Source organism: Balaenoptera musculus, chromosome 3, assembly GCF_009873245.2.
Source record: "Balaenoptera musculus isolate JJ_BM4_2016_0621 chromosome 3, mBalMus1.pri.v3, whole genome shotgun sequence".
NCBI classification, from domain to species: domain Eukaryota; kingdom Metazoa; phylum Chordata; class Mammalia; order Artiodactyla; family Balaenopteridae; genus Balaenoptera; species Balaenoptera musculus.
The window spans coordinates 167,382,870-167,400,603 of record NC_045787.1 but is presented as its reverse complement, the minus strand read 5'-3'; the positions used below and the strand labels follow the sequence as shown (position 1 = coordinate 167,400,603).

General features: G+C 63.7%; 1 protein-coding gene across 3 annotated transcripts in view; it reads left to right on the top strand.

The window, feature by feature from the left end:
* The window catches only part of KDM4B (lysine demethylase 4B), a 141,054-nt gene that overhangs the window by 113,426 nt on the left and 9,894 nt on the right, over positions 1–17,734 (top strand). The window contains exons 11-16 of one of the 3 annotated variants that reach the window (XM_036846838.1): positions 2,279–2,380; positions 2,730–2,929; positions 10,921–11,363; positions 11,801–11,921; positions 13,933–14,111; positions 16,382–16,604. In XM_036846838.1, the coding sequence (XP_036702733.1) occupies positions 2,279–2,380; positions 2,730–2,929; positions 10,921–11,363; positions 11,801–11,921; positions 13,933–14,111; positions 16,382–16,604 (1,268 nt within the window). The other 2 variants (XM_036846843.1, XM_036846839.1) reach the window with 2 other exon arrangements.

The following is a 17,734-nucleotide window of genomic DNA, read 5'->3' as shown; positions in this document are numbered from 1 at the left end:
TGAGGAGCACGTGACCCCTGCCTAGGAGGCCACACCAAGATCTTGGAGATAACCAAGAAAGCTAAGCGTCTAAGAGGGGACCAGTTACTGACTCCAGAAGGAGCGAACAAAGAATGCAGTGCGAGCAGCTCTGTTGCTCACGGATGAACTATATTTACAGGATCAGAAAAATGTAATATAGAATCTCACCACAACGAAAATGGGAGAGAAGCCGGGAGGGGTTGAGGTGGGCAGGATGGCCACAGCGTAAGTGTCTGTGCTGGCAACTCAGCAGAGAAGCCAGAACCAAAAAACAGCAGCAGCGTGAGGAGACACAAGGAAGTCAATACAAGAAGAAATGGCTCAAAAAGGGGAAGGCATCGCATCTGGGGAGTGGGCCCAGGGGATGCTATAACGGCCAGACTGCGATTAGGGTGTGCGCACAGCTCCCCACAGCTGTCAGCAAGTCAACCCCAGATTCCCCTGGTGTTATTTCCCAGCTTATGTTCTCACAAAACAGATTCTCCTTTGCATGCCGACGTTCACCTCGCTTTCCCCTCTGCAGTAGGGCCTGTCCCTTCGCCTACGTCTCTGCACCTAGTTCCACCCGTTCGGGGCGGGGGGGGGGGGTCCCTGCGTTAGTGCGGCCCGGTGGCTGCTGGGGGTTTGGTGCTGGGGGCAGAGCTCTGAGCCCACTGGTGTGTCGGGGGCCGAGGAAGACCTGGGCTCTCTGGGGACCCTGAGGCGGGCAGGGGCAGAAGTGGCCTCTGGGCCAGTTCCGGGTTGGTGGGGGTGGGGGGAGGGCCGCGGAGGGGGTGAGGAGCGGGGCAGCTGCAGGAAACCGAGGCCAGGTGAGTTGGCGGTAGGAGGGTGCCCCTCTGCTGCGTGCTGGGGCCAGCATGGGGGTTCGCTTGTGGGCACCCGGCCCTGCAGCATTCCCAGACCCCGAGAGAAGCCTCCGGATGACAGCTGGGGAGAAGCCCGGAGCTTCCCACCTGTGTCCGCTTCGGGGCTGCACCCGGCGTTTCCCCAACTCGCTCGGTGTGGAGGGTGTACCCGGGGAGGCCTGAGTCTTTCGTGCCCCCTCCCGCCCCCATCTGTTGCCGACTCCCCCGCCCCGTCCCCGCCCGCCTGTCCTCCTCCACCCCTCCCCCTCGCAGTGCGCCCTTGCACGCCATGCTGTGTGTGATGCCATGCCTCTGCCCATGACGCGCCCTCCCCGGAATGCTCCCTGCTTTCCACCTTTGGTCATCAGGGTGGTTCATGCTGCAGACATCACGTAGGGCTTGTCGTGTGCCAGGCATTGCCTGGGCTCAGGGCACAGAGGCAGGGGCCCTCGAGTTAGGCAGCTGAGCAGCAAGGGACCGGCAGTGGTTAGCGGTTAGCGTCAGGGGACAGTTAGAAGGAGGCACCCCAGGGGCCAGCGGCGTCGGGCAGGGAGGCAGCAAGGAAGCCGTGAGGCCCCAGCGTCCTGCTGCAGACGCCCCTGGGAGGAGATGGGGGTCCTGGCATCTGGAGCCCTCGGGGCCTCCCTGCCCACCCGTCCCCAGTCAGACAGCCCTGCTTCCCCTTGGTGAGCGCTTGGTCCTTGGAGGTGTGGCTGCCAGGGACCCTGTAGGGTCTCCTATAAGGTCTTGGTGTCTGACCCCACTGGGGCCACATGGAGAGCTCCCTGGGGGAGGGAAGCCGTGGCCAGCGCCAACAGCTCTCTCCAAAACACCCCCTCGGCTGTGAGACCCGGAGCCTGTGGCTGTCCTGGTGCCCCCTGCCCACGGCTGAGCCTCTCCACCGCCCTGGCCCCTGCATCAGCTCCCGGGCCAGTCACACACCTCCTGAGGTCTCAAAGCTGCACTGTCCCCTCCCGGGAAAGTTTCCAGGAACCGGCAGGGATGTCCCCCCAGGACCTGGCAGGGGTGCCCTGGCCACTAACCTGCAGCCCCCCTCCCTTTGTCGCTTTCCTTTCTTCCTTTTTAACCCCAATTCACCCTCGTTTTCACTAAGAAGCCACAGCTCAGCCTCAGCTGGGATTCTCACTTGGGGCCCGAGGACCGCCCTCCATCCCGTCCGGGGACTGTCGCAGCCCCTGAGCCCGGGGCCCCGCCCTGGAGGCCGGCGTGGGCAGGAGGTGAGGGGGGCCGGGGTGCAGCTTAGAGAAGGGGCCGCCGCGGGCTCTGGGCTCGGAGCTCCTGCAGGTGGAGAGGATGCAGGGAGAGCCCGGGGCCCCGCGAGGCCCTGCGGCGAAGCGTCTAGGGAGTTAACACGAGTCCTAGAGAAAAACCCCCTGACGTTTACGTTCTAGACAAATTAGTCTGAAAGAAAACAGACACTGGAAAAAGACTGAGGAGGAGAGGAAACCAAGTCTAGAGAGGAAGAGAGAGCAGACCAGGAGGCCGGGGCTGTCGTAAGTGCACCTTTTGTCTGTCGCGCAGGCATTTTCCACGAGCTGCTGTTTCCATCTGAGCCCACGCTCCCCGTGTCTCCCGCCCCACCACACAGAGGCTCCTGGAGCCCATCCGTCCCGCCATCCCATCTCCAGCTGCCATCGGCACGCGCTTGACACCCCCCTTGCCATCCCCTCCCCTCCCCCAGGCCTCTCTCCCTCCACCGCCCCTGCCCCCAGGAGCCAACCCCACCCAGGGCCCCCGCTTCCCCGGGCCTCCTGGGGGGCTCTGTCTGCTGGACAGGGCGCACAGACCAGGGCTTCTCCCCTCCGTAGTTTCGCCTCCCGTCTGATGAGCCTCCCTCTCCAGGTCTCACCGGAAGCGGAGCCAGCCCAAGAAGCCCAAGCCGGACGACCCCAAGTCTCCTGGCGAGGGGGCAGCTGGGACGGCCCTCCTGGAGGAGACCGGTGGCGGCATGAAGGAGGAGGCCACACCAGAGGCCGACCCCGAGGAGGAGGAGGAGGAATCCCAGCCGCTGCCGCAGGGCCGGGAGGCCGAGGGCTCTGAAGGTCAGTCCTGCTTGGTGCCTGTGCTGGCCAGGCCCCGCGCTTTCAGAATCCGATCCATGTGCCTTGTGGGCAGGGAGGGCGTCTTCTAAAAACGTGCATTCTGGGAGTGCTGTGAAAAGTCCCTCTTCTCCCAGAAACTGAAGAGGGGCTGTCCCAGTCCATCCAGCTGCTGAAACAGAATCCACAGGTGGGCAGCTTGAAACAACAGGCTTTATTCCTCGGCGCTGGAGGCTGGGAGATCAGGGTGCTGGTGTGGCCTGGTGCTGGCGAGGGTCCACCTCCCGGTTTGCATGTGACCCTCTGTCACTGTGTCCTCAGGGGGAAGAGAGAGCCAGTGAGCCCTCTGGCCTCTAAGGTCACTGATCCTTCGCCAGGGCCCCACCCTCGTGACCCAGTCACCTCCCAACCAGCCCGCTGAGGGGTGGGGCTCAGCATGAACTTGGGGGGACACAGACACTGAGTCCGTAACAGAGGTGTTCTCTGCTCGGTTGGGAAAGGGGATGGCCTGCTGTTTGCAGCCTGATGCTGGACGTGCCTGCGGTGGGGATGCCCCACCTGCAGGCTGGCGTTGAACCAAAAAATGTATCTGGGCACCGTGGTGGGCGTGTCTCAGAACAGTACCCTTTACACTGCCTGGGGCCCGTTAGTCACGGAATATCATTCCATGAGCGTTTGAACGTTCCCCACTCCCGTGTTTTATGGTGCTCCTCTTTCTTTTCCACGGCTGGCTTCATTTTCCTAATTTGCAGCTTCAGCTGCTCACATGTTTGCACCTAGCAGCTGCCCCCCAGGTGTAAAGGAGGGGCCGGACGGGGCTGGGGGGCTGGTGGCAGATGGCCAGGCAGCAGTGCCGCAGACCCCCATCACAGGCCGTAGGTCGCTGGAGGGTTCCTCTTCGGGACCATGTCTTGGAGCAGGTGAGCCAGCACAGCTCTGCCTGGCTTGGGGTCAGGCCCTCCCCGGGGTGCTCGTGGCTGGTGTCACAGATGATGTGGCATTCGAGGTGACTGTCCACCAGGCACCGAGAGGGGCAGGCGCATGCCCCTGATGTTCCCACGGGCTGGACGGGGGAGTGTCCCTGCGGGGGGCCCCCAGCAGCTGGAGGCAGGGAAGACTGGAAAGTTTCCTGGGTAAATTGCGTGCTGGCCTGTCCCAGACAGCCTGGCATGCCACTTGCCCGGTGGGCATCACGCAACAGCCCGCTCCACACGGGAGGGTCTTGGACAGTCCGGGGAGGCAAGACACAGGCGGCCGGGGGCGGGGAGGGGGTGTGCGTCGGCACAGTCTGTGCGCAGGCACGATCACCCCGTGGAAATGGACCCAGAGGCTGAGGCCTGGTGACGCAGGGAGCTGGCGGAGTTGCCAGAAACGGGCTGGACACACAGAGCCGCACCACACTTGTCATACGGGCGTTCACAGAACACATGGTTTTGAAGAAAATCCTACCTATAATGAAAGCATCCAGAGGGTGATGCAGGCTGGAACTGATCTAACAGAAGATAAAAGACCTTTATGGAGAAAATTAAGAGACGTTTTTGAAAGACAAGAGGAGCTGTAACGTAAACGGGGCTGCACGTGTTAGGGGGACTCCCTGCAGAGGTGCTGGCCAGCGGCCTTGGGGGATGTTGATTTCGATGCAGCTGGAGAGAGCAAGGCCCGAGGAAGAGGGGTCAGGAGAGATCAGGGCTACGTGACCGGCCAGCGGCTTGCAGGCAGGAGCAAGGACAGTGTCCTGGGCTTCAGTGAAGGCCACTGCTCTTCCCCGGGGCGACCCTCACATGCAGCCCCGAATGTCACACGGGCACCCACGCCCCATGTCCTGTTTACTTAAAGTTCAGAAAACACGCCAGGCAGACACTGGACTGTTTAGGGAAGCATCCGAGTCTGCTGGGGCTGCCGTGTGACAAAGTACCCGACACACGGCTTCAGGAACCGAGGTTCGTTGTCTCTCGGTCTGGAGGCAGGAAGTCCGAGGTCAGGGTGTGGGCAAGGCTGGTTCTTTCTGAGACCGCGAGGGGGGTGGTCTGTTCCAGGCTTCTCTCCTTGGCTCGTAGGCCACCTTCACGCTCGTACGGCCTCTCCCTGTGTGCCAGTCTGTCTGCATTTCGCCTTTCAGAAGGACACTGGTCACATTGGATGAGGGCCCACCCTAATGACCTCATCTTATTAACTCATGACATTAGCGATGACTGTTTCCAAATGCGGCTGCATCCTGAGGCCCCGGGGTTAGGACTTCCACATAAGAATCTGGGGGACACAGTTTAGCCTGTAACAAGAGTAAACGTGCCAAAACCAAAAGGGGCTCCCTCGGAGCGGGTGGTCTGCAGCTGGGAGGGGCACGTGGTTCTTCCAGCTCTGTGCCTGTGTCGTGAGTGCTCCGGGCCCCAGTTCCGTGGGGCGAGTCGGAGCGTGGGCTGCGGTGGGTGAATGATGGACCTTCTGCCGTGGGCTCCGGGATCCAGGGCCCCGAGTCGCATCAGCAGGTGAAGCGTTTGCATGTGACTCCAGAGGCTGTGGAGCTGAGCTGTAGGGAGGTTAGGACAGTCGTTGACATGGCTAGGTTGGGGTTCTGGCCCAAGGAGTTGGGAGACTCGGCGGGTGTCCCTGCTGTGACTGGCAAGGACTGGGGTGGTGACCGCCCTGCCCCCAGGGTGGGCTGCGTGGGCGGGGCAGGAGCAGGCTGGGCTCTGCACCCGGGCCGCCCCAGGTGGCACCTTGCAAAGTTGCCAGGGGGCATCGGTGCTCTCACGGGGGCGGGGTTAAGTGGGAGAAAAAGCAGGTGGAAATCAAGAGTCCAGGTTGAAATCTGGGGACCCGGGCCCTGGACGCCGCCTCGGCAGGCCAGTGGGGATGTTGGAGGGTAAAAGGAGAGGACGCACACCCCACTCGGGGCCTGTGGGAGGACGCCCGTCCCAAGGGTCTTGGCTTCAGCCCGAAGCGGCTTTTTCCAGGGGTGGAGTCAGCCCGTCGGGGGCCAGCCAGGGCGGGGGCTCCTGGGCCGACCAGTTCAGAGGGTCCCGAGAGACAAGGGTTTCAGCGGGACCCCTCCTGGGCAGGGTGGGAAGGATGCGTTGCGACCACGGGCATCTCTCCTCCCTCTCGAGCAGGCGCAAGGGGCCGCCGCCTGAGGCTGGGTGCAGGGCGGCCAGCAAGAGCAGACGCACTGTTTACCCAACTGCTTAGCAAAGGAGTGATGGCTCTTTTCTCATTAATTGAATTAAGTTAAAATGAACCTTCGCCTAAACCCATCGACTGTTTATAGAGACAGCCGCACCCCCCATGCCCCGTCACCTCCTGCTTGGACCCGGCCCCGTCACAGGGACACTGTGCCTCGGTGTCTCGGGATCCCAAGAGCTGGCCTCAGGCTCACGCACGGCGAAGGCCCGGTTCCTCTCCGGTTTTCCCTCTTCTAAGCAGATTGTTACCTAAACGGGGCGGGGTGGGGGTGGTTTCTGTGTCCGTTGAGAGTAAAACATGCTGCTGTAGACCAAACCCTGCAGGATGTGTGCCCTCCTTCCTGGCATCTGCAGCCACTCTGTCCCCCTCCCAGGGCCTCAGCCCAGGACCCCCAGGGCTTCTCCAGAAGGGCTGCAGGCTCCCTGCTCTGTGGTGGGCTCAGTGTCACGTGGCTGTGGACCCCAGGCAGAGCGGGGACCCTCCCAGGGAGGCGTCTCTGCTCAGGGCTGGCCGCTTCCTTTTTCCAGACACCCCGTCCGTGTTCCACTCCAGAGCCTGGTTCCCAAGAAGGAGGGGTTGGGGTGTTGGGACATCTCCTGGAACACCAGCCCCTCTAGAGAGGAAGGCGTCCCTTCGGGGGACAGAAGGAGGCTGCCACAGCCGGGAGCCACGCGCCCCAGTCGGGGGCTGTCCCTCGAGCCCTTGGAGGGAGATGGCTCTGAATGCACCAGATAAATACGTGCCCACAGTCGGGGGTGACAGCAAACACGTCCGGGGAACAAGTGGAAGATGTTAAAGTGGTTTCTAGACTTCCTTTAACGCCAGCTTGATGTCCCTCAAAGCTGTGAGCGTGAGGAGCGTTGGGGCGCGAGGATGGGGCGTTGTGTTTTACGTCTGCGTCGGGAGGGCGTGTGCTCGCCGCCGCCGCTCACGTAGGAAGCCCCCTGACTGAGTGGAGCAGGCGGAGGCGGGCAGGGTGGAGGAGCCTGGACTCTACAGGGGCAGGAGGGGGCCGGGCTGGCTGCCGGGGCTCTGCAAGGGCAGCTGCCGCGTGGCCTGGCCCAGGATGGGACCAGCAGCCTCCGGCACAGCAAGCCCTGGTCCCGGCGGGAAGGCAGCCCGCGTCCACCTGGCTTGCTGGGACCGCAGGGGCTCCCTCCTCCTGCCTGGCCCTGGCCAGCTCTGGCCAAGCACGGCCACTGTCCCTTCTCGCAGCTCTGGAGCTGGGGGCGGCAGGGGCAGCGGCGGGGCCCCAGGAGGGCAGGTCCCAGAGCACGTGGTCCCCCCGCAGGGCGGAGCAGGCCGCCAGCAGGAACCCGCCCAAGGGCCGGGGAGGGGTGTGCAGCCGTCCTGGGTCACTTCCGCTTCCCTCACGCGCCTTTTTTGACGGCTTTAGGACAAGACCCCGGGACGGCTGCACCCAGCGGTGAGGAGCAGGCTGGGCGGGGCATTGACACGCACGCCACAGTCCCCTGGCCTGGGCTCCGCTCAGGAGGGACGCGGGCGGGCTGGGCCAGGCAGCGCAGGGTCCCTAAGCCAGGCAGCAGCCCTGCGCCCCCTGCTCTCCCCTGGGAGAACTTTGGTGGGAGAGGAGGCATGGGGGCCCCGGAAGCTGGCGCGGCTGTAACATCCATCGGCAGTGGGGGGATTCTTGGCTGTGCCTCCCCGCAAAAAAACAAGTGCCAGACGGGCCTCAGCAACCCTGCTGGGGCAGAGGGGGTCCCTGCCATTCTGCGCCCCCTTGCACGCCGGGGCGGTGAGAGGCCTTGTGTGCTGGGGAGGGGCCCGGCTCGGGTCTGAGCCACCACCGTTCCAGCTCCATTTCGAGGCTCCTTCAGGCGGGCCCACCAAGGGGCTTTCCAAGTGCGGCCTGCCTGCCCTAGGCCTGCGGTGGTCCCCACGGCGTGAGGACAGACAGGGCCCGGGCCCCCCAGCGTCCCTAGTGCCCTTGGTTTGTCCCCTAACAGGGTCCTCTGGGTGCGCCGCCGTCAGCTTCCCAGGCTGGCCTAGTGGCCGTGAGGAGGGAGCCGGGGACGTGTGCTTTCCCAGCAGCATCTGGAGCCGGGGCGGCTCGCAGGCTCTGCTGTCCTGAGGCCCGGGAGGCCGTCGCTGGGCTTCCATTCGGGTGGCCGCGCTGTCAGGGAGGAGGGCAGAGTGGACTTCCGTAGAGAACAAAGCCGTTTCTCCGGAAGTCCCTGCTGCCGTGTCAGAACGGGGCTCTGGGCTGCCTCAGCGCCATTTCTGTAAATCAGTAGAAGCGGCAGGAAAGAGCCTGATCTCCTGGGCCCTTGGTCACCTCCTGGGGCTGGGCTGCTGTCACCAAACCTTATGAGCAGTGTTTCTCCCACACTTCTCCCCGCCCCCCAACTGCCCCCCACCTTTCAATGCCCCCCCCATCTCCCCTCTCCCACGTCTCCTGGGACAGGGAGGTGACCTTTAGTGGCCAGGACCATCCAAGTCCCGCATCTGTAGGGGAGAAGCAGCTTTGTCTGCGGAATGCCCGTTTCCTTTCCTTGGCCGGATAACTGTTCCTGGGGTGCTGGCAGTTGGGGGGTCCTGGGGAGCGTGCTGGGCTCCTCCAGGTGGGCAAAGGCACAGGAGGCATCCTGACTGCGCCCTTGCCCTCGGAAGGCTCAGGGCCAGAGGACGTGCGGGGCGCTGGCAGGCGCTCCCTCCTCTGAGCCTCTCTTGAAAAGCTCGGCTGCCTGCTCAGGACCCTGCGGGCTGCAGGGAGCAGCGGCCAGGGGGCACCTCCACAAAGGCCAGGCTGGCTCAAGCCTCTGCAGCTCACCCAGTGGGGGCCGCGGGTGGGAGTCGGCTCCCTCCTAGCGCTCAGGGCCGGGGGTCTGCCTGGAGGAAGGGAGGGAGGGCCCTTGCTTGACCCCTTCCCGGGTCAGGGCCGGTCAAGGACTAAGTGATGGCCTTGCCCTTGGGAGCATCGTTCCCACCTGTGTCGTCACCTTTGGCTGAGGGACGGGGGTGAAACATGGACAGGTTTTTTTTTTTTTTTAATTTATTTATTTATTTATGGCCGTGTTGGGTCTTCGTTTCTGTGCGAGGGCTTTCTCTAGTTGCGGCAAGCGGGGGCCACTCTTCATCGCGGTGCGCGGGCCTCTCACTGTCGCGGCCTCTCTTGTCACGGAGCACAGGCTCCAGACGCACAGGCTCAGTAGTTGTGGCTCACGGGCCCAGCTGCTCCGTGGCATGTGGGATCTTCCCAGACCAGGGCTCGAACCCGTATCCCCTGCATTGGCAGGCAGATTCTCAACCACCGCGCCACCAGGGAAGCCCACGGACAGGTTTTTATAGCAAGTGGTAAATGTGGATGCCGTGGGGCCCATCAGACCCTGTCACGTGTCACGTTATAACAGGTTTAGCCGGGAGAGGGACCACTGCTTTTCCGCGAGTTGTTCTTACTTTCCTGGCCCTCAGAGACCCAGACTGTGACGCACTGGAACCAATGGTTCACGGGTACCATCAGTAGGATGACCAGTTCGTCCCCGGGTATCAGCTGCTGTCACACCTCATGTGACGTCCTGAGCCTGTGGGGACCCGGGACAGGCAGTGAGGGCCTGAGCTCGTGTGCCCATTCTCCAGGTGGGCAGGCAAGGCCCGAAGGCTGTGCTCTGGGCTGCTGGTCCTTGTGGGTGGGCATCCCTGAGGCCGTGCACACCTCGCCCTGAGCACAGCAGGCCTCGTGGAGGCCCCCGCCCACATGCATCCCCAGTGGCTGTGTGATGTGACCACAGACCCAGTGGCTGAAAGCAACAGTCTTATTCTGCGACATTTCTAGGGGTCAGGAGTCCGACATGGGTCCCACTGGACTAAAATCCAGGCGTGGGCAGGGCTGGCTCCTCTGGAGGCTCCAGGGGAGAATCATTCCCCGCCTTTTCCAGCTTCGAGAGGCGCCGCATCCCTGGCTCGCGGCCCCTCCTGCATCCTCACAGCCAGCCGCGCAGCATCTCTCTGGCTTCTTCCGTAGTCACGGCTCCCCTGGCCCCAGCTGGATCCCCTGCTTTTAAGGATCCCTGTTAGTACGTGGGGTCCGCCTCGGGATCCTCAGCTCAAGCTCATCTACAGGATCCCTGCTGCCATGTCAGGCTCCGCATGCACAGGTCCCGGGGCTGCAATGTGGGCGTCTTTGGGGGCCGTGACCCCCTCCAGCCACACCGCCCGTCTCAGTTTATTTGATGAGCTGCCCGCCCACTGTGGTCCTGAATTAAAATGCACCCTGTCCGCCTCCCTCCCCACCCCCGTCACCTGTCAGGAAACCCCCCAGCGCCGGCCCTCGCGTCTTCCGGGCCCTGCAGGCCCATCTGGCACTTCTGTTTCACACAAGTAGAACCACTTGTTCATGGTTTGTTGTTTAAGGTTTTGCTTTTTAAAAATTCCACAAACCGTGTGCGTTTACTGTAGAAATAAAGGAAACTCAGACCCATGAAAAGAAAATGCATCCCGCCTCCTCCCCCCTCCCCTCAGGAAGGATGTTCAGAGCCGGTCTCTTCCCAGCTGCTTTGGAACAGCTCGCCTCGGCGCTCCGTGCTCACTCCAGAAGGCGCTCTGAGCGTGTGCAGGACTCTGAGGCCAGGGTGCTGCTGCTTCAGGGCTCGGCCGCCTGGCACGGGGACCTGGCAGCAGTGACAACTGCCTGAAGCCCGGGTTCCTTGGGGGAAGGCCTCTCTGGGCCAGAGGGGGCCCTCAACTAGTGCAGCCGGCTCCCGCTCGGGCTCGGGCGCTCGAAGGGGGTGCCTGGCCACTGGCCCCTGGGGTGCCCCGGCCCCCGCCTCTGACTCATCTCTCTTCTGTCCCCACAGAGGACGGGAGGGGCAAGCTGCGGCCGGCCAAGGCCAAGAGCGACCGGAAGAAGAAGAGCTATGGCCCTCCGCACCTCCACCACCCGCTCATGCCCCAGCTGCCGCCGCCCCCGCCCACCCAGTTCCCCACCGAGGAGGTGCCCCTGCTGGAGATCCCGGCACCGGCCACCGGCCCTGAGGCCGCCGAGGAGAACCCCCCGCCGCCGCCCCTCAACGTGGTGCCCCCTGAAGCGCCCAGCGAGGAGCCAGAGGTGAAGCCGCGCCCCATCATCCCCATGCTGTTCGTGGTGCCGCGGCCCGGCCCGGCGGCAGGCGACAAGGGCCGCGTGTCCTGCCAGCAGGCCTCTGAGCACTTTGCCCAGAAGGGCCCCACCTGGAAGGAGCAGGCGGCCCCCATGGAGCTGACGGGGCCCGAGGAGGAGAGCGGAGTCGGCGAGGTGCAGGTAGGGGGCAGTGGGTGCCGGCGAGGGTCCCTGGGGCCGGGGGTCCCCCTGCCCCACGTGCTGGCCACGGCCCCGCTCGTCCCAAACGGCCCCTGTGGATCCTGTCCCGGAGGCCAGCAGCACATACGTGGTTTAGAAACCACCGTGGGGGGACTTCCCTGGCGGTCCAGTGGTTAAGACTCTGTGCTCCCAATGCAGGGGACCCGGGTTTGATCCCGGGTCAGGGAACTAGATCCCACATGCCACAACGAGGACCCGGCACAGCCAAATAAACAAATGAATATTAAAAAAAAAGAAACCACTGTGGGTCTTGGCTGCCCCCTTCCTGGGGTCTTTTGCCCCCAACTGAGGACACTGGGGTCCCTCTGAGCTGGGCTCCACCGCCTTTGCTTCTGGCCCCAGAGCTGCTCCCACAGAGGCCTCCTGTGCCATTGTAGGCTCCGTCGACCTTTTCCAAGTTGAAGATGGAGATCAAGAAGAGCCGGCGCCACCCTCTGGGCCGGCCACCCACCCGGTCCCCACTGTCTGTGGTCAAGCAGGAGGCCTCAAGTGACGAGGGTGAGCAAGGGTGCCCCTGGCTCTGCTGTGCCCCTGCCCTGTCTTCCTCTGCCACCCGCCCGGCCTGCTCACTTCCACCACCCCCAGCCGAGGTCGGGCCTGCAGACCCAGCCCCGGCACAGCCTCAGACCCTCTCCCCAAATGCCGTGGGGCCGAGGTGCCCCCTGCCCAGCCCACAGCTCCCGAGGTCAGGCCCGGCTGTCCCCAGGCCTCTGCCCTGTGCTTGTTTGCTCCATTTCCCCGGGGGCGCTTGCTCTACTGGGCCCAGGGCCTCAGATGTCCAGTGGGGCCTCTGAGGGGCAGGTGCAGCCACCTGGGCTCACCCAGCCACCTGGGCTCACACCCCAGCCCACTGCCCAGAGCCGGGCACCGTGGTGCCATTTGCCTTTCTGTGACTCAGTTTTCCCATCTGTAAAATGGGGTCTTCTGGCCCCCTCAAGGGGTCCTGCCAGGGAGGTGCACGGGGCTGAGGCCTGTAAAGCGTGTGGCCTGGTGCCGGGCACACGGTGGGTGCTGGGAATGCCAGGAATGCCGAGGCCAGTTGTCACCCAGATCTCCTGGTGCGATGCTTTCACAGTCTCCGTGGTAACCTCTGCCCCCTCCTTATCCTGTGAGAACTGAGAAGATGCCGTCAGCAGAGGCTCCTGCCCACGACCCCCAGCACACTTGCCGTGGCCCTTGTGCGTTTGTGTTCCTTCCTGGCCCCCCAGGTGAGCGAGGACCACACCTCATCCTCTCACAGCTTCGGGATCTGTCGGATGCCTGGCGCAGAGCGTTTCCAGAGGGCGGCCACGAACGATGGTAGAGGTGCTGGCCGCATCCCCCAGGGAGAGACTTGAGAAATGGACTCAGGGTTAGAGGATCACGGAGCAGCATGGGGCCTGGAACTGGCCCATTTCCAAGTCCGTTTCCAGCAGAGACGTCCTGGCCCTGCGGTCCCCGCACCCGTCCTTGGAGACAGGGCTGCGTGGCCCCGAAGCGGGAGAAGCTGCTTCGAGAACAGAGGAAACCTCCCCCTTGGCCGTCACCCCGCAGACACCTGTGACTCACGATGCTCGGGCTCTGATCTCTGACCTGCGGCCAAGCTGCCCTCAGGGAAAGTCAGCGCCGTGCTGGGGAGCGGCCAGTCCCAACAGAAGTGACCCTTCCTGCCTGAACCCAGCATGCACCTGGGAGAAGTTGGAATAAGAGGCGGTGGCACTGGAGCTAGAGGGGCAGAGATGGAGAAGCTTCTGTTTAACACTCGGCTGAGAGTCGGAGTGACTGTCTTATGTGCAGAAATCCTGCTAAGCCCATTTATCATCTTCCGCTTCAGCCTTCCGTTTAAGACGCACGTGGAATGTGAAAGGCGCCTGGGTGGCTTCTTTGATTCTGAAACTAATTTGAGGGCGAGGACACGGAGGGTTCTAGAAGCGGGTCTCGGGCTGGAGCTCTGGGAGCAGGAGGGGCCTCTCTGGAGATCAGATGCGGCCCCAGGGTCCCCGTGCATTGAGGCAGCCTCTGGCCTTACAGCTGGGGCCGCTGTGGTACCAGCCATGCTGGCCCAGCTGCTGGGAAGGTTGGGGCCCCAGGGATGAGGACCCCGCTCCTTGGGCAGGTTCCTGGGGACCGCTGACGCTGACGCCAGGGCAGATGGCACCCCTGTGTCCTCAGGAAGTGCAGGAATGGGATGTGGGGGATTGGGGACAGTGAGCTGGGAGTTGAGGCCGGCAGAGGCCCGCCTGGTGACAGGTGACGGGAGGGACATCTGTCAGTGGCCTCCATCTTACAGGACATTGGGGCAACAGTGCCCCCGCCCGACTCCCAGGGGAGTCTGTGCCTGACCTGCCAAGGCCTGACCATCCCGTCTCCTGTCCCCAGATGGGATCAGCCCTGAGCTGAGGGGCGGGGGCCAGGGCACCTCCCTGCGGAGGGGCTCGGGCCGAGAAGTGGGGACCCATCCCCTCGAGCGCGCACTGGGTGGGGCGGGGTCCCGGGTGCTGAAGCTCCGCCCCCTCCCGCTTTACTCCAGAAGCCTTCCCTTTCTCCGGGGACGAGGACGTGGGTGACCCCGAGGCCTTGAGGTCTTTGCTGTCCCTGCAGTGGAAGAACAAGGCGGCCAGCTTCCAGGCCGAGAGGAAGTTCAACGCGGCGGCCGCCCTGACGGAGCCCTACTGTGCCATCTGCACCCTCTTCTACCCGTACAGCCAGGTGAGCTGGTGCTGAGGGACCCCCGGGCCATGCCGGGCCGGGCAGCGTCCGCCTGCTCCCGATGGCGCCAGGGCTCGCTCTGCCTGAAGGGAATCCCTTCCCCCTGAAGGGAGGGTGATGGGGACCGAGAACCCATTTGCTGTTGGAGCCACAGTGGGCTCGGTGGAGAGCCCGACGGAAGGCCCCCGTGAGGGCTGCGGGGAGAGAGCCCAGGGTCTGCGTTTCATTGGTAGGTAATTTATCAACGTGCCTCAGAGAGGATGAGAGTGCAAGGAAACATCTCAGATGGCTGTCCTCTGAGAGGCCCTCAGCCCAGCTTAGGGGGCAGCGCAGGCAGGGGGCCCGGGGGTGGGTCCAGGTAGGCGCCTGCGTGGTGAACGGGGCCTGGCAGTGGGGGGCTGGGGCTGGGCAAAGACCCACGCATGGCCTGGCGCCACGCGGCCCCCAGCTCTGTCCTGAGTTTCCAAGTTGTGATCGTGGCCTTTCCCCGCACTCTGCCCTGTACCATCCACCACCAGGTCCTCCCGGTTTCCTTCTTAACCTGTTTCCTGCCGTGTCCCCCTCCCCCAGCCCTGACCACTGCCTGCCTCCTGCCCTTCCTGTTAGCACCTCACCACAGCCACGCATGGCCCCCGGCCTCTCCACATGCCCCACAGCCATCCTCTCCTGTGATACCTGCCCCCCCACGCACACATAGCACGCTCCGTGCTGTCCCCCAGCATCTCCCACACACCCACCCGGGCCTCTCCCAGATGGATTGCTTTGTTTTCCATTGCCAGATGGATTTCTGTTCACTCTTTGATTCCACCCAGCTGCCACCTCTTCCAGGAAGCCTTCTTGGACCTGCTATCCCAAGCTGACTCTGGCATGCCCCCCAGCTTCCCCCGCCCGCCTCTGCTCTTGCTCCTGCCCTCTGTTTATCAGCCCTTGGAGGACAGGGCCGGGTCTCACTTGTTTTGGGGTCCTCGGCTTCCAGCCTAGTGCCTGGCATCTTCCACGTATTAGCTGAGCTAGCCAAGCTCTGTGCCCCATGCTGAGGGCGGCACACCCATCTCGAGGGCCCCGCCACTCAGAGCTGCCAGGACCTGTGGTCCCTAAGTGAGCCAACATCTGGTCATGGAAACAAATAAGACGAAACGTCCAGACGTCTTCTCCAGGCACGCCCCTCAGCGCCGCTGGAAGTCAGCGCTGGGAACACTGGCTTAAGAGGCGAATCTCCTTAATCCCGGTTGCTAAGTGAAGCATTGTGACTCAGCTTAATCACGTCCACGGTATCAGCGGGCCTTGCGGGGCTGCCGCTTCCGCAGTCCGGAGCCCTCAGAGTCGGGGACCAGGCTTCGCTTGTCCCATATCATGGGAAGGGCTGTGGCTGGACATTTTGCCTGTTTGGAAACCAGCCGGTCCCCTAATCCAAGTTGCCAGGTGGGGCGCCCCAGGGCCCCACCACCACACACACACAGTGCATCAGGCCAGTGGTCTCTGGTGGCCTCTTTCCTTATGCTCTGAGCCGGTCAGAGTCCTTCCGTCACTCTGGGTGCTGGGGAGGCTCATCTGGGAGCCCCACCACCCTGTGACAGGCCCAGGGTTGCTGGATCCCGGTGCCATGGGCAGGATGTTTTCATCACAGTCTCTTCATCTGATTGGATTTGGGGGGGCTGGGGTACAGCCGTCATGGGGCGTGTGCGAGTCACAGGTGGGGAGAACGCCCCACATAGATACACAGATAACACGGCATCAGGTGATGGTCAGGACCACGAGGACAGACAGAGCAAGTGAAGGCCTGGGGACCACTGGTTATGTGAGCAGAGATCTGAGCGCCTCAGGCAGTGGGAACGGCACATGCAAAGGCCCCGGGGCAGGACCATGCCTAGCATTTGGGAGGAGCAGTGAGGGGGCCCGCTTGGCCGGAGCAGAGCGAGCCAGGGGCAGTGGGATGAGGGCGAGAGGGATGAGGGCAGCAGCGCAGTGTCTGTGCTGTGTCTGCAAGTAACCTTAAGTGGGAGGGCTTGTGGGTGGGTGGGACAGGGTCTGACTGCCTTTGGGGAGGATCTCTCGGGGGCTTCTGAAGCAGGGTTGGGGGCTGGGAGGGTACGTCAGGGACACCCATGGTGGGGCAGTTGCAGGTGTCCTGGTAGGGGTGCTAGTGTGGCAAAGAGCAGCCCGGGGTGTGCTGCTTGGGGACGGAGGGGCGGAGGATAGAGTCAAGGATGTCAGGGGTCCCCGCCCGCCACACGCTGGGCTCTCCACTGATGGCGGCCCCCCTCCTGCAGTCCCTACAGACCGAGAAGGAGACTCCCCAGGGCTCCCTTGGGGAGGGCCCCTCGGCCACACCGCCTTCCAAAAGCGGTCAGAAGACACGGCCGCTGATCCCCGAGATGTGCTTCACCTCCAGCGGGGAGAACACAGAGCCACTCCCCGCCAATTCCTACATCGGCGACGACGGGACCAGCCTGCTGATCTCCTGTGCTAAGTGCTGCCTGCAGGTCCATGCCAGTGAGTGCTGGGCGGGGAGAGCCGAGGGGTCAGCCACACACAGCCCCACTTCACCCTCCCGAGACGGCCACCCTCGCGTCTGCGGGGCAGGGAAGCCCCTTCCTCTGGCTGCTGCTTCAGGCCTATAGCGGGACCTGGCGTCATGGGCTGGGGGTCTTGACCTTTGGGGGCAGGTGTCCTGCCCTTCCCCCTGGCCAAGGCAGGACTGCCTGGTCAGCCTCCTTCTGGGAGGTTCCACCAAGGCCTGCCCTCCCCGCCCAGGGCCTGGGAGGCAGCAGGAGATCAGGTACCCGTCAGGGGCTGTGACGCTTTTAAACTCCGCACTCTGGGGCCAGAGTTGGAACTGATGGTAGAGCTGAGATTCTAGAGCGGTCCAGGGGTCTGATTTATCTCTGCCATTGGTGACTACCCTCCCCCAAAACCTGAAGGCCCAACCATAGCCTGAGACAGGAAGATGGATGTCTGTCCCCTTTTTGGGTGAGAGGGGGCAGCGAATGTGAGATTAAGCTCCCAGGACAGGGAGAAAGCTTCCTGGAGCCGCTTAATATTGCGTGTGTACATCTCTGTCCGGCGCCCGCCCTGCAGAGGCCTGCCCGGAGCTCACTCTGTCTCTTGGCTGGGAGCCCATCTGCTCTGCCCAGCCGGGCCCAGCTGTGAGACGTGCTCCCGGGCAGACGGGCACCCTGGGGTCGGGGTTGGGGGGGAGGGGGTGGGCAGCAGCCGAGCCCACCGCCCTGCCACTCTCGAGGGGCCTGAGGTCCAGCCATGCAGGGGGAGAGGAGCCTCCCTTATTGCCCTTGGGAGGCAGAATCCTCAGCACAGGCATCTTCCTTGAGCCCTGGCACCAGACAGAGGGGGACGCCCCCAGGCCTGACCTTGGCTGAGGGCCCCAGGGGATGGAGCAGGGGGCCAGGTGCGGGCTCTCGGGTACCTTGCTGTCCTTCCGGGCGCCCCCTTCCTGCTGCCTTGCTTTCTCCTTGTCCTTCCCCCAGGGACCTCTCGGCAATGGCCAATGGCCCCTCTAGCCCGCAGAGCCTGTTTGGTGGGCAGCGAGCCCCAGCTGGCTGAGGGTCCCCACAGGACGGCTGGGCAGTGACCCCGGGCGAGGCAGGGTCCTGGGGCAGGCCGTG